Source organism: Schistocerca americana, chromosome X (genome assembly GCF_021461395.2).
Source record: "Schistocerca americana isolate TAMUIC-IGC-003095 chromosome X, iqSchAmer2.1, whole genome shotgun sequence".
Lineage (NCBI taxonomy): Eukaryota > Metazoa > Arthropoda > Insecta > Orthoptera > Acrididae > Schistocerca > Schistocerca americana.
The window spans coordinates 864771321-864795016 of record NC_060130.1 but is presented as its reverse complement, the minus strand read 5'-3'; the positions used below and the strand labels follow the sequence as shown (position 1 = coordinate 864795016).

At 38.4% G+C, this 23696-nt stretch overlaps 1 protein-coding gene across 1 annotated transcript in view; it reads right to left on the bottom strand.

The window, feature by feature from the left end:
• Window positions 1-16101: 16101 nt before the first annotated feature.
• The window catches only part of LOC124554883 (annexin B9-like), a 29357-nt gene continuing 21762 nt past the window's right edge, over window positions 16102-23696 (bottom strand). The window contains exons 7-9 of the mRNA XM_047128553.1: window positions 19656-19829; window positions 16628-16809; window positions 16102-16544 (exon numbers count right to left, since the gene is read on the bottom strand). Of these exons, the coding sequence (XP_046984509.1) occupies window positions 16494-16544; window positions 16628-16809; window positions 19656-19829 (407 nt within the window). The 3' untranslated portion in view covers window positions 16102-16493. The remainder of the gene's footprint in view (window positions 16545-16627; window positions 16810-19655; window positions 19830-23696) is intronic.

Below are 23696 nucleotides of genomic sequence, written 5' to 3'. Positions count from 1 at the left end.
ACTGCTGCCCATGGTGAAGTGGCGGGGGCACCAGAAACGTGAGTCCCTTGTGATTAAAGTGGGTTTTGCCATTGAGTCTGCAGTTGTGTCAGGCAGAGGTAGTGTTAAGTGTATCAAGTGAACATATCAGTGATAGTAAGGAGACACCGGTGGCCGCTGGATGATGGCATGGGGCCTTCATATGTATGTGGGAGAAGCAATGCTTCACCAGGGAGAAGGAGGCAATGGGGGATGCATGTGGGTGCCTACTTTAGAGAACTGACACGAGAGGCTGGCATGGGCCCAGTTGGTGCAGTTGTGCTATTGAACAAGCGTCGCAGATGCATGGATACCAGGGTGGGCCAGGCTGTGCAAGTATTCGAAGGCCACCTTGCAGTAGTCCGTAGGATGGTAGTGGCAGACATGCTCCAAAAGGTGGCCTAGTGGGCAGTACTGGTGCAAACATTGCACCAGTTGGGTTTGTGGGCGTCTCGTATCACACATTGTTTCAGGTGAAACCCATATTTACACCATTTTTTAGACATAATATAACACTAACCTACTGTGACACAAGCTAATGTTACCCTCTGAGAGGATTTGAGAATTTTGGCCGTGTGTGTATCCAATGGCAAAGGTATCGGACTATAATTTTGATTATATTGCAATTAACAGAAAACTTAAACAGACTTTAACTTTGGGATTTAATGAAGGTAGTAAAATCTTATCTGAATGAAAAAACAAATGGTTGACAGCCTAATTAGGCACTTTAATTTGGAAATATAAGTTTAAGAAAATTGAATATCGTTTACTGAAGTTACTTTCATTAGTATTCTCTTTGAATAGCACACAGGATACAAACAGATACAGGGTACTCTGAGCTGTGGGTAGCAGTAGTTGCCAATAACGCACAAATCGGTAATCATAGAAAGCAAAAATGCACCAAACTCACACTAATAACAGCTACACTCAAAATCATTACTTGAATCAGTACTGAAATGTTACTGCAAGAAGTGCAGAACTAAATTTAGACATGAGGCTTCTGACTTAACTGACATGTAACAACTACTAATAAAAAAATAATATCATAATTACACTATTTATACTCCCATTTAAAGAAATATATCAGATTTCCTTAGTAGCAATAATATTCCAATTAGCTTTCTGATATGAGGAGAATATGGTGGGGACCCATAAACTGGTATAGTATCACTAGTCAAACACTATGGTTATTTCAGTAGCAAAAATTTCTGCTTCTTCTAGAATTCATAATTCTACTTTTAGGCACTGTTTGCAGTACTGTAAGGGCTGAATCCATAATGCTCATCATATTTATTCTCATTTAGACACTTACTGAAGGTACAGGTACTGCTTTCAGTCTGCCTAATACGTCCCTTAAACCTGTCACTGGATGCCTGCCCAGTTTGACCAATATAACATTTTGTACATGTGCTTCATTCTAGTCTATATGAGGTCTGTTTGAAAAGTATGACCTTTGGGCAGGAAAAACAACTGGCTTACCTGGAGTGCTGGACTCCTAACCACCCCCAAAGAGTTCCCTTGGGATCCCACAAACTTCTCCCAGCTGTACAGCCATTGTTGGAAGTATGCCGAAAAAGCCTCTTCGAGAATGGAGTTCAGCTCAGCTGTTGTTGCTGCCATTATGTCCTCTCTGTCTGAAACTGCATGCCTTTCAATAGCCTCTTGAGTCTGGGGAACAGCCAGAAGTCACAGGGGTGAAATCAGGAGAGAAAGGAGCCTATTGAAGCACAGGAATCTGGTTCTTCACCATAAAAAAGGTCTGAATCAACTGCAAGGAATGTGTTGGAACATTGTCATGATAGAGGTGCCAACTTTCTGCTGACTGCAATTCTGGTCTCTAATGCTGCACAGCATCATGTAGTTGACAGATAACATCCCTGTAGCACTCTTTGGTGATTGTTTGACCCTGTGGTGCGTGCTCATAGTGTACCGTACCATGGGAGTAAAAGAATGCAGTCAGCATCACTTTGATGTTGCTGCACACCTGGTGGGCCTTCTTTGGTCTTGGTGACAAGGAATGCTTCCACTGTAATGACTAGGATTTGGTTTCTGGGTTGTACCCATACACCTATGGCTTGTCACCAGTGATTACGGTGTGCATGAAGTCAGGGTCACTGTTTGTGGAGTCCAGCACATCCTGTGAGACTTCAACAAGAATTTGCTTTTGCTCTGCCATCAGCAGCTTCAGCATGAATTTCACTGACACTTTTCATACGGTCAAATCTTCAATCACAATGGAATGTGCGGAAAAAGTCTGATGCCCACTTCCACAATTTCTGATAGCTGCAAAATGGTGTCACCCCACCACAGCATTCACTTTGGCAATGACCTGGTCATTTCAGAATGTTGATGGCCAACAGGAGTATGGCTCACTCTCCATCAATGTGCAGCCATCTTTAGATCAGTTGTACCACTCCTTAATCTGTGTAATGCCCATAGCATCGTCACTGAAGGCTATCTGAATCTTCTGAATGGTTTCCACCTGGTTGTTGCCAAGTTCCTGGCAAAATTTGATGCCATAGCGCTGCTCCAGTTCTTCCTTCATTTCCCTTGCAATGAAAACCCATTGCAGGCACTACACACTACCTCAACCAACAGATGCTTGGCAGCAACTGACACTGTCAACAGGGGGGAAAAATTCATGCATACACATGAAGGTTCAAGGTCCACTAATTCAAATGCACTAGATTCAAATCCATAATGTGTTCACAAAAAACATGAGGTTGGATACTTTTCTATTAGACCTCGTATACCCCTGATCTTGTAAACTAGTTGGTTGTAGCAGTGCTGTATCCAGTTTTCTTATCTAATGTATTGTCTGTGTGAAAACTGATCCATATGCTGGTTTTCTTGAATACCTGTGCAATTTTATCTGAGACTGCACCTGAGTATGGTAATTTGAAGAACTTAGTCTTTTTGCACTTAGCCCTTTCTCTTTATAGTGTAATTTTATCAGTTATATCTATTCTGTGAATTGTGATTAATTCGACTCATAACATACATATTCTAAATCATTTGATTCAGGTACAAGAGACATGTCAAAATTGCGGTAAAATTTCACCACAAACAGAGAACAGCTGATGTTAACAAACAGCATCATAATAATAATACAATTTTGTTATTTATACATATAATAAAATCTTACACTTAATTATCTCTTGCTCAAATTGTTATTTCATTCTCTATAAATTCTTCTATCGTTAATAGCATTTCTCCCACAGAATCTCCTGTATCCTCGTTTTTAAATTTCTGACTTCATATTAAATATGTTTCGGGCCATTAGCTTGTTACATATTGTCATCTCCATATACTGTGGAGACCATGCATATAATTTCAACTGGTATGTGAGCAGCATAAAACTATTTTTATTTCTCATGTTATATGTGTGGTTAAAATGATTCTCCTCAATTTTTTTTCTGATGTGTAGGAAGATTTATAATTTCCTAAATGTATATGGAAGGAACAGTTAGGATTTGTAGGTTCCGAAATAATGGGTGACAAGTCTCCGTTTGCTGTGCATTACACAAGTATCTGACAATTTTCTTTTGCAGTTTCAGTATTCGAGATACACAACTTGAACTTCATCAAAAAATTATACCATATCTAATAACAGATTCAAAATAACTATGATAAGCAATTTTTCATGCACTGAAGTCAGTGGAATTTGCCAATATTTGCATTGCAAATGCAAAACTGCATAGTTTATTCGACAGGAAGTCAATATGTGCATTCCAGCTTAGGTTATTGTCTACATTTAGCCCCAGGAATTTGGCTGTGTCAACTTCTTCCATAAGTTAATTGTTATGTTGTATTTTAAGGTCCATACATTTTGAATGTTTGGTTTTGAAATGTACGATAAGGATTTTTGCAATGTCCAGTTTCAACCCATTTGACTGGAACCAGTTCTCTAAGGATCCAGTGTGCTTACGATGGATCTAGGAAATTTTTCTGCATTGTCATCTTCAATTAAAACAAAAACATCATCTGCAAAAAGAACTGATGGGGAATTTATGTTTATGGGTAAGTCATTTACATAGAACATGAACAGGATTGGCCCCAAAATGGAGCCTTAAGGCACACCTTGTGATACTGTACTCGATTTAGAATAATATTCACAGCATCATAAGTGATAGTTACCCTTTGTTTTCTGTTGTGTAAATATGATGTGAGCTAATTAAGAGCATTGCTCTTAATCCCTGTTTCTCTCAGTTTTTCACTCAACTAGTCCAGTAATCCTTTCCACTCTGAAACCATTGTTAATAACTACTCCTTGCAAAATAGCTAGTCCTTTTTTATTTCATAATCATCTAGTGGCAGGTAGGTTAGTATACATAAACAGAGTTAAAACAGGCTCACTTATGGAACACAGGATGTCAAGAATCATAACTTATTGTGCAATGTATGGTGGTAGGCTTATGAAAAATTCCAGATTTATGTTGGCTGTTGATATTTGAAATTTGGAGGTCTAGGAAACTGACACTGTAATTAACTTCTACTTCTGTCATACATTTTATACTGCGATGCAGTCTGTTAAGTTGGTCATGTATTATATCTATATCAGTAACAGATGCCTCAAAAAGTACTTAAGTATCATCCACATTTCATTTATAGTACCAAATTTTCTTTGCTGTCTGTTCAAAATCAGTGACAAAACATGTTTCTAATGTGTTTATGAAAATGTCAGCTAAAGTTCCTGCTAAACAACTGGCCATAGCAAGACCTTCATGTTGTGCATAAATAGTTCCCTGGAACGTGAAGTAATTATGGGAGGCAACCAACTCTAATAATTCAAACAATTTGCAAATCTCAGCCATTGTGAGTTTCTTTGTGCTTAATTAAATTCTTTCTTATTACTTCTATTGTCTCTTTAACTGGGACAGTTGGGAAACTGTGAAATAAATAATTTATATGGTCAGTGAGTAATACGATGTCCTGTATAATGAAACAGTTTAAATCACTTAATAAAGGCAAGTCCTTTGGTCCAGACTGTAAGCCAGTCAGTTTTCTTTCAGAGTAAACTGATACAATAGCTCCATGCTTAGCAATCATATACAACGGCTCACTCATAAGATCTGTACCTAAAGACTGGAAAGTTGCACTAGTTACACCAATACCCAAGAAAGAAAATAGGAGCAATCTGCTGAATTACAGACCCATATCACTAATGCTGTTATGCAGTAGGGTTCTGGAATACATACTGTGTTTGAACATTATGAATTACCTCAAAGAGGACAATTTATTGACAAATAGCCAACATGGATTCAGACACTATCATTCTTGTGAAACACAACTAGCTCTTTACTCTCACAAAGTAATGATTACTATCAACAGGGGATGTCAAACCGATTCCATACTTTTAGATTTCCAGAAAGTTTTTGGCACCATTCCTTACAAGTGATTCCTAATCATATTGCATGCTACAGAGTATCATCTCAGTTGTGCAACAGGATTTGTTTTGTGATTTCCTGTCTGAGAGGTCACAGTTAATAGTAAGTGACTGAAAGTAATATCTGGAATTTGCCAAGGAAGTGTTACAGGCCCTCTGCTGTTCCTGATCTATACAAGTGATTTAGGAGACAATCTGAGCAGATCTGTTAGATTGTTTGCAGATGATGCTGTCATTTACTGTCTTGTAAAGTCATCAGATGATCAAAATCAATTACAAAATGATTTAGACAAGCTATCTTTCTGGTGCAAAAAGTGGTAAATGACTCTAAACATTGAAAAATGTGAAGTTATTATCATGAGTACTAACAGGAATCTGCTAAATGCTGGTTACATGATAAATTGCACAAATCTAATGGCTGTAAATTCAACTAAATACTTAAGGATTATAATTATACATAATTTAAATTGGAATGATCACATAAATAATGTTGTAGGTGCAGCAATCAAAGATTGTGATTTATTGGCAGAACAGTTACAAAATGCAGCGGGTTTACTAAAGATACTGCTTACACCACACTTGTCCGCTCTCTTCTGGAGTATTATTGTGCAGTCTGGGATCCACATCAGATAGGACTGATGGAGGACATCAAGAAAGTTCAAAGAAGGGCAGCTCATTTTTTATCAATACAAAATAGAGGAGAAAGTGCCACAGACATGATACATGTATTAGGGTGGCAATCGTTAAAGCAAGGCACTTTTCATTGTGGCGGGATCTTATGAAATTTAAATCACCAAATATTTTGTTAGTGCCCACCTACACAGGGAGAAATGACCACCATAATAAAATAAGAGAAATCAGAGCTCACACAGAAAGATTTATGTGTTTGTTTTTCCCCGTACACTGTTTGAGGGTGGAATGGTAGGGAAATAGCTTAAAGGTGATTTATGGAATATCTGCCAGGCATCTGATTGTGATTTGCAAAGCAATCATGTAGGTGCAGACGTAAATCTTCTAAGAGAAGTTGTAAGTCAGTATTGCCTCACACATTGCTACATTTCTCTGGAAAACTGATCTTCGTTGAGGCCAGCTTCTAAAAGTGTTTCCGTCATGACTGGCTCTCCCAAGGATGTTAGCAGTTCTGAGGGAATGTAGTCTACTCCAGGGGCCTTGTTTTGATTTAGGTCTTTCAGTGCTCTGTCAAATTCTTTCCACACTATCACATCTCCCATCTCATCTTCATTTACATTCTCTGCCCATTCTATAAGAATACCTTCAACGTCATTTCCCTTTATAGCCCCTCTGTATACTCCTTTGCCCTTCCTACTTTCCCTTCTTTGCTTAGCACTGGTTTTCCGTCTGAGCTCTTGATATTCATACAGCTGCTTCTCTCTTCTCCAGAGGTCTCTTTCATTTTTGCTGTAGGTGGTATCTATTTTTGCCCTAGCTATACATGTTTCCATAGCTTTGCATTCGTCATTAAGCCATTGCTGCTTAGCTATTTTGCACTTTCTAGATCCTCTGCTTCCTTCACTGTTTCATCTCTCAAAGCTACCCATTCCTCTTCTACTGTATTCCTTTATTCTGTTTCAGGCCATTGTTGCCTAAAGCTCCCTTGGAAACTCTCAACAACGTCTGCTTCTTTCAACTTATCCAGGTCCCATCTCCTTAATTTCCTATCTTTTTCGCAATTTCTTCAGTTTTAATCTTCTACCAAAAAATTGTGGTCCAAGGCCACACCTGCCCCTGGAAATGTCTTAACAGTTTTAAAATCTGGTTCTGAAATCTCTGTCTTCCAATGTCTCCATCTCTCTTCAACGTATAAAACCTCCTTTCATGACTTGTGAACCAAGTGTATGATTAAATTACCCAATGTGCAAAATTCTACCAGATGACTTCGTCTTTTATTTCTTTCCCCCCCACAGTTCATATTCTTCTATTTTTCCTTCTCTTCCTTTTACAATTATTGCATTCCAGTCCCTCATGACAATAAAATTTTCCTATCCCTTAACTATATGATTAATTTCTTTTATCACAATGTATATTCTTTTAATGTTTTCATCATCTGCAGTGCTAGTTTGCATATAATCTTGTATGACCGTGGTCAGGGTTGGCTTTGGGTCTGTCCTTGCTACAATAATGCATTCACTATGCTGATCATAGTAGCCTGCCAGTGCTTGTATTCTCTTAATCCTTAGTAGACCTACTCCTGAATTACCCCTATTTGATTATGTATTTATAGCCTCATACTCACATAACCAGAAGTCTTGTTCCTCCTGACAGTGAACTTCACTAATTCCCCCTACATCTGGCTTCAACCTATTCATTTCCCTTTTTAAATTTTTTAACCTGTCTGCCCAATTAAGGGATTTAACATTCCAAGCTCTGACCCGTAGGATGCCAGTTTTGTTGTTCCTGATGACAACATCCTCCTGAGTACCCCTATCTGGAGATTCAAATGGGGTACTAATTTACCTCCAGAATATTTTACGCAAGAGAATATCATCATTTAACCATACTGTAGAACTGCGCGCTCTTGGAAAAAATATCAGCTGTAATTTCCTCTTGCTTTCAGCATTTTGGAGTACCAGCACAGCAAGGCCATGTTGGCTGATGTTACAAGGCCAGATCAGTTACTCACCTAAACTACTGCCCCTGCAACCACTGAAAAGGGTGCTGCCCCTCTTTAGGAACCACCTGTTTGTCTGGATTCTCCACAGATACCCCTCCGTTGTGATCACACCTACAGTACAGCTGTTTGTATGCATGTTTTAGTACAAGTCCCTGCCAATACACACACCTATAAAATCTGAACATTCAGTTTTAAAAATTTCCTTTACACCATGTTCAAGTATTATTGATCATCTTGTATTTATCATGTATTGCCCAGAACTGAATGAATTGTTTTTAAACTGGTGACCCTTTATAGAAAACAGTTTTGTAGAAATTTCATTTATAATTACTTCTCTTATAGCATCTGTCAAAAACTGAGCACAGGTCAAGCTTGAAAACTGGAAGAAGTTTTACTGAACTGTGAAAAAAAGAAGCTAAATAGAAACAATGAACAGTCTAAGCTCAAGATGTGCAACATTGAGTGAACTGTGAGAATCACGGCGTCATGGTTGTGTGGTCACAGTGATGGACTGCAAAGCAGAAGATCCGTATTCAAATCTTCCTTGTGCCCCCCCCCCCCTTTTCTTTTTTATTCACAAAATTATGAACTTGCTGTCTGATCATGATGTGTGTGTTCGCCTTATGTAGTCTTGACAACTGTCATACTATACATTGCTTATATAATTTATTTATTTATTTAGATTGTTTTTGCATGGAGTCATCAATATGATGGCTTTTACAAACATCAAGTATAGTTACAAACATAAAATACATTTAGATCTTAGCCTTACAGGTAGTAATTAAACAGTAAATTCATGCTTGTCAAAATACATTACATCTTACACATATTAATACAACCAATTATTTTATGCATTATTTTACAGCTCTTAAACTTAACCATTTAAAATTTGTTGAGTGAATAGCAACACTTTTCAATTAAGAATTCTTTGTTTTGATTTGAATTACTTTTTATTACTGTTTTCATGGATTCTGGCAGTTTATTATACCATATCAGTCCATTAGTATATGGGCTCTGGTCCGTCATTTTTAATCTTGTTCTTTGTCGGTAGTAATTCTCTTTGGACCTGGTGTTGTGGTTATGTATATCACTGCATTTAGTTACTTCAGTTTTCTGTCAGACAAAAAAAGTAATTAATTTATAAAGATACAAAGAGTATATGGTGAAGTGGGCCGCCCGGTTAGCCATGCGGTCTAACGCACTGCTTTCCGAATGGGAAGGCATGCCGATCCCCGGCACGAATCCGCCCAGTGGATAAGTGTCGAAGTCCAGTGTGCTGGCCAGTCTGTAGTTGGTTTTTAAGGCGGTTTTCCATCCGCCTTGGTGAATGCAGGCTGGTTCCCCTTATTCCACCTCAGTTACACTATGACAGCGATTGCCGCGCCAACTCTTTCTCCATGTACGCATACACCATAATTACTCTACCACAAAACATTGGGGTTACACTTGTCTTGTGTGAGACATACCCGGGTGGGTCCACTGGGGGCCGAACTGCACAATAACCCTGGGTTTGGTGTGGGGCAGTGGTGGGGTGAGTGGACTACTGTAGCCTGTTGTAGGGTTGTGTACCACTGTGGACTACAGCAGGAACGAAGCCTCTATGTTGTTCCTAGGTCCCCAGTTCCATACAATGAAATACAATACAATATGTTGAAGAACTTGTGTTGTCTGAAAACATCAGTCTTTATAGCCTAGTCCATGTATAATCCTTAACCCTCTTTTTGTAGCAATAGTACTCTGTTAAGGTGAATGTCTGCAGCACAACTGCATATTTCTATACAGTAGCTAAGATGGGGATAGATTGTCCCATAATACATAGTATTAAGTGTATGGGTGGACACCACTTTGGACAGTTGGCTAAGAAGATACTGTTCATTGCTGACATTTTTTACATACAGCATTAATGTGGCTAATCCATTGGGGGTTTGAGTCCAGATAGACCCCTAGAAATTTACACTCGTTTGCTTCCCCTGCCACAATGCCACATACCTCATTTATGCATGAGTAGTGTGATTGCCAGTTGCCAATATTAGCATCTGGGATTTATGTATATTGACCTTCAATCCTTGTGCATGAAAATATGAACTTAATTCTAGTATCCCATTACTTGCTGAAAATTTCAGTTCCTCACAACATTTACCATGAAATAAAACTGAGGTGTCATCAGCATAATTTACAATGTGCAAGTTAATGGGGTGTACATCATCATTAATATATGCTAAAAAGAGGAAAGGTCCAAGAATTGAGCCTTGAGGGGCTCCCTGTGTCATTGTTTCACTTGTGGATTTAAAAGTTAAGATCTGATTGTCAATCTGATGTATAAGTTTGGTACACTGTTTCCGATTCACAAGACAGGTGGATAGAAGTTTCATTGATACATACACCCGCAGTTTTTTTAAGGGTTGGCACATTTCTTTAAAACTACACTTGATATACCATCCCATCCAGATGAATGCTTGTTCTTTAGCTTTTGTATTGTGTGAAATATTTCCTGTTGATTCACCTCCATAAATTCGAGCTCTATACCATCTGTGACATCATTTGGTGTGCCAGCCTCTGTATCTATAATAGGGGCTGGTTGGTCAAAAGGAGAGAGATAAAATGCTTATTGAATAAATTACATACTTCATTTGGATCTTTCACTAGATGGCCCTCATGAATAACGCTAACTGGTTAACTCTGTCCCTTGCTGGTGGCGTTACAATGTTTATTGATTAGTTGTGTTGTCTGAAAACTTCACGGCAAGAGTCTTTATAGCCTAGTCCATGTATAATCCCTAACCCTCTTTTTGTAGCAATAGTACTCTGTTAAGATGAATGTCTGCACACCAATTACCTATGTTGGCTGAACACTCCAATGCATCATTGTTTCTCTCTTTCCTCAAGTGCAAAAGTCCGTCTTACAAGTCTTTTTGGCTTGATTGTTCTTTTCCTTCAACATATATAGCTTTTTTCCTTATACAGAGTCAAGATCATATATATTCCGCCTTAAGTTAATCAGCCTAGGTGTAGATTTTGGCCTAGTATTACTTTCAAGACGAGAGTTGGTTTGTACCCTGGTTATTTCTTTGAGGGGCAGCAGCAGTCGAAATGCTTCAGCACTGTCCTATAAAATTTTTACCATTTGTTTTCTGACCCTTTAGTTTGGTAAATAGTGTCCCATTTCTCCTCTGCTAACTTAGTTTTGAAGGCGCTGATGTTGGTGCTATTCTGGATCCGCTTCTTCTTAATTATCTTAGTCACTGTTGGTGCAGCAAACCTTAAATATTCTAACACTTGACAATAGTGATCTGAGTAATGAAAATCAACACTTCAAAAGTTAACAGTCTTTTACATTTTTGTTGACTATTACATATCTATCTTACTGAAGCTTCACTCTGTTACTCTAGTGTCAAGAGTTCACTATATTTGTGAGATTATACGAGTTTAATATATCTGTTATTTTCAAATAGGGTATACTACAGGAGTTTAAGTCTCCAACTATGCTAAGGTCAGTGGGGCCTGTTTGTTTAATTGCCCTGTGAAGTCTATCAAGATATTACAACACATCTGTATTTGGTGGCCGGTACATATCCATAACTTTATGTTTAGCTAACCTGTTTGAATGAGTATTTATGTGGACGACAACACCAGCCATTTCAGTTGTTCCTTCTGTGCAGTATTGTTCAACAAATGAGATTTTCTTAAATGGAAGATTTTCATTTACAAATATTGCCACCCCACCCCCTTTGTGTTGTTGCCTGCAGTAACTATATGCTAACACATAACCATCTAATTTGTAATACTCAGTTTCATTGTCTTTTCGTCCATGTTCTGTAATTACTAACAGGTGTGGTGAATTCTCATCCACAAATACTTGCAGCAAATTGAGTTTATTCCTAAGATACTGTACATTTAGATGTGTTATCGTTGGGCACTGATATTTTACAACACTCTGGGACATGGTATTCTGAATCAGTCTAATTATTACCCAAGTCTTTAACACTCCACTGTAATGACAATTTACTCACTTCCAAGTCAGTTTCTTCGGCATGTGAACAGGATTCTTTCCAGTACAAGGGGTTTAGTTCAGTAAAACTGTGTTGCTTGATACTGAGCCTAAAAAAACTTGTTGATTATAATCTAAGATGATTAGGTCCGTAGTTTTATGCAGCACCTTACAAAGTTCCGTTATCCAGTTCACTAACTTGAGCTTTCCACATTCATTCATCACGCACACAATCACACCAAGTCCAGCAAATATCGTCATTCACAAACTTCAGGTTTATGTCCACACACCTCTCGTGTAACCAGAAGTTGCACTTCACACACAGGATGCCCTTCATCACATGTTTTTCACATTTTTTACACGACAAGTTGTTATAAAATTGCTTTTCTACCGAGACTGATGCAGCACTGCACTGACCTACCAGCACCATCTTTCCAATAATGAGTCATGTGGTAAGAATACATTACCATCGCAAGTAAATATGATGAAAGCCTAGACCCCTCTCAGAAATGAAAACGACAAATAAATGGGTGTGAACTATGTTACAACAAAGGAATTCAAGGGTCAAAACTTCCAAAACGGAACAAGTCATAACCAGTGGTACTTTTGCAGGATAAATAGGAGGTACATGCATCTGGAGGTCCCTTCCTTACACCTCGCTGGTGCAAATGGACGTAACACCATGGCACATACACTAATTTGAGTACAGTGAACAGACATGTCAATGCCCAGACAGACAGTTAATAATTTTGTGGGGGGGGGGGACAAAAAATAATATTTTTTTGGGCATGAGGGAGATTAGAACACGGATTTCTCTATTCACAGTTCGACACCGTGACCATGTAACCGCAACGCCTTGGCTATTCAGTTTCACTCAATGATGTACAACTTCTGTTTGGACCATTCACCGTACCTCCTTTCTGTTTTCATGCTTGATCAATGTTCAGTTTTTGAGAGGCTATCCACTAGGCCATCTTACCACTAAATCAGGAGGCGAGGGGGGGGGGGGGGGGGGGGGATTGGGTGTGTCCCTTGTCAGTGGAGTCTCAAAGTCTTTCAAGATGAAGTAAATAATTCTGTACTCTCCTGATAACATATGTCGATCACATCACACCTTTTATGATACAACATTGTTCTCTCACAGTGCTACAGTTTTACACTTAATCAACGGATTATGGTGTTCCCAAAACATCTGCAGAATGGTTAAAGCCAAAACTACTTAAAAGTAAATAAAAGGTGTAAATAGGAAAGAATCCTGTATTAAGCCATCAGTCACCTAACTGGGAACTTACCCATGGTGTCCCACAAAAGACATTTTTCTTGCAAGTATTAGTCATGTATCGTCAGTAAAATTCACAGATCTAGGACAGTTTTGTTAGTAGAAGATACAAGCATTGTGAAAAGTAGGAACTCTAGAATAGTTTTAGGGAAGGATGTTGACAAATTTTCTGCAACACATATTTATGAAAATTTAATTGCCACAAAACTTTAAAGACACACAGTTCTCACTTGTAAAGTGTTCCCAACCTGTGTATGTCTAAAATACAATGCCAAACATTATATGGAAAGTTCTGTCAGATGTAAATAATTCGGGAAACTTCAGCAGTACCAGCACTGTGTATTCAATACTAAAACAGATTGATAGAAGTCAACATTGTTAAATTCTTGCCGTCACTACTTGATGATAAATTCAGTTGGGAGGAACATACCACAGAACCTCTGAAATGCCTAGCAAATGTTTATTTGCAATGCAGATGCTATTGAACACGTGATCTAAAAATTTTAAAAAGCTGGCATATTTTGTTTTCTTTGATTCTGTAACATCATATTGGATGATATTCTAAGGGAATTCACCAAGCCAAGCAAAAGTTTCCCTAGCACAAAAGCATGTAATACAAATTGTTGTGGGAATTCAATGAGATCCTCAGAGGCCTGGATGAACTATGGATACTAAATACTACTTTCCATTACATTCATTCCTTTATCAAATATCTCAATAATATATTTCTTTTTGTAAGAATAATCTACATAAAGATTTAAAGTCACTTACTTTGGTCCACAAAGGTGTGTTATAAATGAACACACATAATCAATAATTTGCCAGCAGCCATAAAAACAGTAGCCACCAACAATGCACAATATATGGGAAGCCTATAGGATTTATTGGTGACTAACAAATTTCTTAATATAACCAACTGATGTAATCAACATCAATATTATGTGTGTATCACATCACATCTGATATTTCTTCAAGTGTAGTAATTTCATTTGTATGAGGACATTTGTTACAAATATTTCTAAAATTTACTGTTAATTTTTGTCATTTGAAGCATCTTTACTTCATAAGTAGTAAGATTTTGCACTTTGTAAATAAACTGGTGAGTATTCAGAGGCCTACAAACTAAAACATCTAAGTAACCCCTAAGTGTCTTTCACAAGTACTCTACTACCCTGAGTAGCTGCTTCCTTTGCGTCTTGCACCCCTGACGTATGGAGCAGCTTTTGAAGGTGGGGGACACATTTAAGTAATTAGTAGCTGCCTGAATCCCTCTTAAATCAACCTTATAACAACAGTTTATTCTTACTGGAAAAGTATCCTGCAAAAGTGATGTTACATATTGACTCCCACAAGGCCACCTGTGGATACAGCGAGACACTGATACTGGGTACAGATCTGGAGTGCCGTCCCATAACCTAGATTTCAGTCTTTTATCCTTTCTGTAAGTCATAGGAAGTGAATGCAGGGCTGGTTCCTTTAAGGAAATTTTCCTTGAGGTGGTAATCCTACAAACCATTTTTTGAAGATTTATTTGTGTAGCATTACACTGACAATTGCCTGTGGTACCACCATTTTTTGAAAAATTTCCTTGTGCCCTGCCAATCAGTTTTCATGTTTGGATATTTTTCAAACTGATTTATGACAAAACAGCATTTTATTTCATACACTTTTGTAAATTCCTTTCTAGAGTTTTTTTTTGCATTGTTACCATATTTTACAGCTTCTGTTACTAACAGTGAACAGCTGATAACAGTCGAGAGAACTTTCCAATTGAATTAAATTGAAGAGTTGATGTCCACCGACACTTCACTCTAGATGACACTTTTTCTTGTGACACCAGAAAGAAGTTCTAATTGAATCATGGTTGGAGAATTCTTTTGATAATACTTTAATGGTTAATGTCTGTTATAATGCAGCCAATGTATCTCTACATTTGTGATGGTCAGTTGACACGTTATACTGAAGAGAGTTTATTGGGCAGGGGGTGATGGAGGCAGCATTTATTTTCCACCTTTTATTTGTTTCAGGTTTTTTTATTTTTTTAACTGATTTGTAATGTTAGACACTATTTCAGATGTCTATGCTTATTCTGTTTATGTGTACAGTAACTACTTTTTCTACAATTTCAATTTATGTTTGTTTCTCATGTTAAACATCACGTGCCCCCTTTTCTCCTTTTGTGATGGCAGTTATTTAATTTATAATTTGACACTTTAGTATGGTGTCTAACACTTTGGCTGCCACATTAGTGCCTACTTCATTGCCAGGCCAGTGGGCACACAACTCTTTTGTGCTACCTGTGGCCTTTAAGGTGTAGCAAGTTTACAATACCTACTACTTTTTCCACTTTTATTTCAGCAATCCACAATACTGCTAGCAAGGCAAGAATCTATTTGCCATTTTAGTTCTTTATACTCTTAATGCTATTTGTGTAACCCAGTTCTGCCAAACTGACTGTACTACATTGCTGGCAACAAGTCTCAAAAGGAATCTAATGTGCACAACAATTGTTTCAGGTTGTCTGCCAGAAGATTTGATTGGAGTTTCTCACACAAGAAGTCAAGGGAATTTTCAATGGTTGTTCTGAAGAAGAAAGATTCAGCAAATCCATGGTTAAAACACAGGTCCTAGTCAAGGTCTTACCATACGATACATCAAAAACGGTCACTTTATGATGGATCATTAACATAACCATTTTTCCATAATTTATGAATTTTTGATTTATCAAATGTACAAGTGTATTCACATAACGAAGGAACATAAAATTAAAGTCTTCATTAGGAATTAATTGAAAGCGTGTAACAGTGGCATTAAAGAAGTTTAATGAAGAAACAGTAAACAGTTTATAAAAATTTGACAAAAATAGATTTTTAAATTCATACAAACTATTTCTTTAAAATAACTATACACCAACAACATCTTTAATAGAGAGATTCTTTTATATATGTAAATATATCACTACATTCAAAGAGCTACATAATTCCTTTACTGAAGCAGCCACTGAATATTTTATTGCAGCACAGGTAGAGAAACCATATCACTTCCATGAAGAGGTGACACTCCCACACTGCACAGAAGCTTTTAAGGTGAAGCTTGAGATTTCTACTTGCAGAGATTCTTATTTGTTGAGGCAGAGATTTTTATTTGTGGAAGTGCTTGTTTACCAAGATGCACAGTTTTGAAATACCTTATTAAGAAACCAACGCCAGAAGCACTTTTTTGTAATCCCCAGAAGTATCACCCTGTAACAGTCAATTAATAAACCATTAATATCAACACTTCGCAATAAAAGAACAGTTTTATTAAAGTAAAATTTTTTACTTGCCGAAATGAAACTCTCCAATGATTTTCCATACGTCTGTTCAAAAGCTTCTTTTATGTCACCCAAATCAATCTCTGACCGCGACACAATTATTCGAATAAGTGTTTTGTCTTTTGTGCCTAAGCCAGCCATGCTGTCATGCAATCTTTCAGCAAAATAGCCAACTTTGCTTTTAGCACATTTCACTGGAACAACAATTTGGTCATTACGTATCTCAATTTGTTACAAAAATACACTGCAAACAGTACAAGTCATGAAAATCTTCATGAAGTTAAGTAATATCAAAAGCTATTTGGTATTTAACAATACTTCTCATGCATTTCATTAAGCTACATAGTGCTTGATTGAAGTAAATTTTACTCCTTACAAAATTGTGTATTAGCATTTTGGCACAGATCTTGACTGTCAATCCAACTTCAGTTGCTCCAGACAACTCCTACGAAGCTACAATACTTTCTTAATCCTGTAACTGCATCAACTTGCCGCAGAAAGTAAGCCTGCACATCCGAACAATCTTAGGTGTATATAGTACCAGAAGACAATATCAATTACCACCCTGGCTGAAATTAAAATATACAGCCAAGAAGGATGTAATTTGCTTTGTAAGTATCATTCTCAAATCCAAGGTGGTTCAGATAAGATTGGTTAAGGCATATTCCTTCATCCCAGTTTTAAAAAATTTGACAATTTCTTTGAAGGCTGCTGAAAATTGTTTTGGTGAAGCAGGAAATCCTTGCTCATCCATTTTCAATTCCGAAAATCTTAATTTTGAATTTATTAAATGGTAGCTGCAACCTTGGGAATGTTCAACAAATTGATGCAGATACAGCACTGATTCTGAAGTGCTGCCAGTACTTTTTTATTATGAGAATTAAGAGCATTAACAGATACTGATTTCTTTAACATTCATAGCACGATGACCCATGGTATTAAACCAACTTTTAAACGTTAACTAGTTGCAATCCTGAAACTTCACAGAATGAGTTTTTGCTCCATTTTGAAAAGTGAGAAGTCTCATATCTGAATTTTACTTTGTTTTCAGTCTACAGAATTACTTTCATTGCAAGCCACTCTCTCCTCCACCTCTAATACCCAGCAGCACATCCTCTTGCACTGATGCATGCCTGTATTCGTCATGGCATTCTACCCACAAGTTCATCAAGGCACTGTTGATCCAGATAGTCCAACTTCTTAGTGGTGATTCAGCATAGATCCCTCATCGTCCATGAACAGCCCTTTTCAATCCATCCCAGGCATTTTCGTGTGGGTTCATGTCTGGAGAGCATGCTGGCAACCAGTTGAGCGATGTTATCCTGAAGGAAGTCTTACACAAGGTGTGCACGATGGAGGCACGAATTTTCATCCATGAAGACGACTGCCTCACCAATATGCTGCCGATATGGCTGCACTATCTGTTGGAGGTTGGCATTCATGTATTGTACAGCCATTACAGCACCTTAAATGACAACCAGTGACAGACATCAGCCCACATAATGCCACCCCAAAACAGCAGGGTACCTCCACATTGTTGCGCTCTCTGGACAGCGTGTCTAAGGTGTTCAGCCTGACAGGGTTGCCTCCGAACATGTCTCCGACGATTGTCTAGTTTTAGGCTACATGACACTCATCGGTCAAGATAATGCGACGCAAATCCTCAGCTGTTCATTCAACATGATGTTGGGCCCATCTGTACTGCAAAGGTGGACCTCACCATGGATGCCTGGAGTGAAGTTTTACATCATGCCGCCTGTTGTGCACAGTTTGAGTCTTGATACAATGTCCTGTAGCTGCACAAAAAGCATTATTCAACATGGTGGCATTGCTGTCACGGTTCTTTGGACCCACAATCTATAGGTAGCAGTCATACACTGCAGTAGTAGCCCTTGGGCAGCCTGAGTGAGGCCTGTCATCCACAGTCCTGTCTCTCCGTATCTCCTCCATGTCCAAACAACATCGCTTTTGGTTCACTCCGAGATGCCTAGACACTTCCCTTTTGAGAGCCCTTCCTGGCACAAAGTAACAATGTGGTTGCGATCGAACCACAGTACTGATCATCTAGCCATGGTTTAACTAGACAACATGAGCTGTGTACCTCATTCCTGGTGGAATGGCTGGAACTATCAGCTGTCAGACGCCCTCCATCTAATAGGCAGGCACTGCTCATGCATAGTTGTTTACATCTTTGGACATGTTTAGTGACATCTCTGAAAAGGCAAAGGGACTGTGTCTTTGATACAATATCCACAGTCTATGTCCATCTTCAGGAGTTCTGGGAACTGGCGTGATGCAGAAATTTTTGATATGCGTATATTCTTAGTTGCTTCTAATCATAAAGAAAATTTTTTATCTGTAACATTAAAAATCAACCACCACCAAGAGTGATTCAGTTACATGCCATTAAATCATGAATATGGTTTGAGTAACTATTGTGAACTACCACTTAGTTTGGACTCCATGAAGCCTACATATTCAGCTTTTTTTTAACTAATATAATTGCTATTGGTAACTAAGCTGAGCTTGAGTGTGTTGTGAAAATAAATGTGCATTACTGCAGTTTGAACAGTTTCATTTGAGTTACTTAGCTTCATTAGTATCTTTTCTAAATTATTCAGGTTAATACGAAAAACCTTATGGAGCATAAACATTAAGTGCTACAACATAGCTAATACTCTCTCTATAACTGACCATTTTGTACTGTTGCTGAATGAAACATTTCAGCAATTATGAAGTAATCACTGGCTGCCCAATGAACTACACAAGCATGAGGTACACAATGTTACACAAAACCTTGGCGATTGTGTAATTAATGCGGGAATAATTCACACAAGACTTGGAAGACCAGTATCTCCAGAACTGATGCAAAATACAAGGACAAACTTCTGTGAACTCTTCTTTCACACCCCTGTACTTTAATACAAGAAACAAGGTGACAAACAGATTTGGATAATATTTCAAATTAGTCTCGACACACACACACACACACACACACACACACACACACACACACATATTTGAAAACCATTTTACTTACCAATAGCCAGTAAACCCTTCTCTATACTGCCTGAAAATTCTTTCTTGATAGCCGACTCAATATCGTGACCAGCAAGCTTCTCATACTCCACAAATATCTGTCTCAGCTGCATATAGTTTCTTGTTACCAATATAGAGTTGAATACAGATTCATCTGTCCCCCATTCTTTAACACCTGTTAAGAGAAAGTAAATATAGAGAGACCTGTGGCAATACTTTGTGAATTACACCTTATTTTCCAATATTATCAGAGCCAAACCAAGCATTTTCAAGTGTCTGTGGGAGAAGCAAATGATAAAGTACTTGGCCGGAAACAATGCAAGGATTTTTAGAACACAATCTGCTTAGGGGAAGAAAAGTTGAGAACTACCCTCATGCCTTTAGTAGTTTGTTTTCTGTATCTAATACCTCTTTCACAAACATTGTGACAAAGACTGCTATGTACGACCACCTTCCTTTTCAGCACATTTCAGTTGAGCACACTGCGTCTCCAGTTGTGACCAGGACAATGAACCTGGTATTCACTGTACAGTCTCTGAATGGGCATTTAAGTGTCTTTAGAAGCTTAGACTGCATGCACACAAACACACTGTGGCAAGAAGAGGTTCCACCACCTCTCCGATTTGCAGATAGCATCCATCAATTTAACATTCAGCTACTATTGTTTCACAAAACATGATGTGTATTCAGGAAGAGGTCTTCAGTCAACAGCACCAACTGATTCCTTAAAATCAGTGGCTTGTAGGTACCCTAAGAAGCAAGAGACAATTGTTAACTGCCATTTTTGAGTGAACTTAAGACTTTGTCCACTCAATACATACCTATCCCCAAAAGAACAATTTGGCCTTTAGGCAGTCAAAATGAATACCAGTGCAGAACCTTTCAGCACAATGGTGTGTATCTCATGGGTTTGGCAGGAAGGCAGTCAAGTAAGTTTCGGCCAGTAAACTTTGTGCCGAACAGCCGATGCTTCCCTTCTTCCAGTTCCACCATTTTAAAAATGAAGGACGGAAATGCCTATGTACTTACAAATAGAATGAGGGCTGTTGAAAAAGTAAGGAGACTTCAAAATTGCGCAGGCAATGTACATTCAATTATCTATCTTTTTATATTGGTACCCATGTCCCAAACATATGTTCACTATTTCAAGTGTGCAGCATACTTCGTTTGTTTTTGACAGAGTGGTTGGACGTTTTAGTGTGCTTGGCAATTTGAGATTATTAAAAATGGAGCAAAGAATTTGCATCAAATTTTGTGTGAAATAATGGAACACTATGTTCACAGTGGCATATAGTGAGTCTGCTGTAAGTACAAAAAAAAAAAAAAAAATGCTTCTACATGGTGCAAGCTCTTCCAAGATGGCCGAGAAGATGCCAATGACTAACCTTGCTCTGGACACCCCAGCACATTAACAGATGATAATGTCAAAGCTATGAAGGAAACACTTTGGAAAACTGGAAGTTGCTGAGGATGTTGGCATATCACTTAATTCATGTCGTGCAATTTTTTTTTTTGGGTGTTTTGGGCATAAGATGTGTCAGCAACGTTTGTTCCAAAGCTCCTCAATTTTGATCAGAAGAACTGTCACATGAGCATCGCTCAGGATCTCTAATGACAATGATCCTGATTTGCTCAAGGGGGTCATAACTGGTGAAAAAGCATGTGTTTACGGTTATGATGTTGAAACCGAAGCCCAATTGTCCAAATTGAACCATCTCAGAGCCAAGACGGGGAAAAAAAAAAAGCACACCAAGTTCAATCAAATGTCAAAGTTTTGCTCACTGTGCGTTTTCAATTACCATGGCATAGTGCATAGTAAGTTCTCGTCTCAAGCACGTACAGTTGACGTTATGCACCATTTGCGAGAAGCAATAAGCAAGAAATATCTGGAATTGTGGAGAAACAATTCATGGTTTTTGCATCACAACAATGGACCTGCTCATTGATCATTGCTTGTGAGATTTTTTGGCAAGAAACTTACGAGACCTATGAAAGGACGACGACTTTTCAATGACCGAGAAAATAAAAATTGCATTGCTGGAAGCACTCAAGACTGTACCAAGAAGTGCTTATAGGAAGTGCTGGCACAAGTGTACTGTATGTGAGGGAAGGATTACTTTGAAGCAGACAACATGAATATTGATGAATAAATAAATATTTTTTCATAAAAATATGAAGTCACCTTACTTTTTTAACACACCTTATGAAGTAATTATTAGTGAAGTTTGGGCGAAGTACTGCCATCATCTGACTATTACTAAAACCTCAACACACACAGCACTGAAGGACCAACTCAAATTACACTTGAGGACAAAAAAAATGTCGAACAAAAATCTCACTAGATAATTACATTTAATCTATGGTGACAGTTGCAACGGCACACAGCTAGCAAGGCAGCAGTGTGAATATTCTGCTATGGCTGTAGTAGTGGCTAATGCAGGAAAAGGCTTGTTTCTTACGAAATACAAGACAAATTTAAAGGTCCTCATTATGCAACCTCCTTTTAGTAAAGGAATTAACTGTCCTACCTCACTGTCACTTACACAACAATTATTCGGAATATTTTATCAACATTGCAAGTAAATATACGGTGAACTTATTAGTGTAATTCAGTTACAGTCCTGGAGGTCTAAGTATTACCAAAATGCCGAACATTTTCTGGGTACTTTATGACCCTTCCTTGACTCATTGCTTTGTGATGCCATCACCCTATGTCAATTACACGTTAGAGTGCAGCACCTGTTTTTCTGATTACCCACCATCAAATTCATTTAATAACAATGGAAGTAGGAATGCAGTGTGCTGATTATTTAACTAACTGCCACATGCAGAACCTGTGTAATGACTTCAGTTGCAGAGTGAACAGTAATATTTAATATGAAATTATCTGCGGACTTAATGTAATTACAACAATGAACTGTTATTTTTGTATCATTACCAGCACTATAGTTAAATCTTAATTTTTATGAACAATTCTTGCATACCAAGTGATATTTTGTTAAAATAATTTTCCTATGGTATAAAAGTAATTTATAAGTTAATTATAAATTCAGAATTTATTTGTGAGCAATCTGACCCTTTGCCTCAGTAACTACTACAGCAGTAAGAGAATGTTCAAATTTTTGATCTCACCAGTTGTGGGCTACAATAATGCTTGCTATAGATTCGAACCTTACTGGAAAGTGCATTTAAAGTCGCACGATTGACATGGGCTGCTTCACAAAGCCAAGGTGGTGAAGGGTTCACACCCACTGGTGAAGTTGCAGGTAGTATGCAGTTAAGCCGGCGAAGGAAGCGCCAAAAGCGAACTCCAGGACGTAACAAATGGGACGTGCCCAATACTGGCGATCAAAGGAATCACAGAAGGAGGCATACTACGGGTGGCCATCCATGGCACACCAACAGTAAGCATACCTACTAAGGAGACAGTCACAGCTGTAGGACAGCAGTAGTTTAGCAGCTTCAGCATACAGACACTCAACCGGGCTAGTGTAAAAAGCGCCAGTGGATAAAAGGACGCCATGATGGTGGATAGTGTTGAGATGGCGTAAGAGGAATGGACGTGCAGACACACAATGCACCCGTAGTCTAGTTTCGAACTGACAAGGGATTAGTAAAAAGGTAGGAGGGTAGTTCGATTAACACCCCAGGAAGTACCACTGAGGAAATGCATACAACAGGCTGCCAGGTAAGACATGGGAGGACCATGAGTTTCCTATCAAGCATGAGCCCCGGTAATTTCATAGATTCAGCTAATGGAAGGGCAACAGGCTAAAGACTAAAAGATTGTGGGAGAAACCATTTGCATCGCCAGAAATTCATACAGACTTCTCAGTGGAAAAGCGAAAGCCACTATCGATGCTCCAGGAGTAAAGACGATCAAGACATCACTAGAGAGAGAGAGAGAGAGAGAGAGAGAGAGAGAGAGAGAGAGAGAGAGAGAGAGAGAGAGGGGGGGGGGGGGGGTCAGATGTCTGGAGAACTGCAACAGATGGCAAAATCTGTCAACAAAAATGGAGCAGGAGATGCCCACTGGGAGACA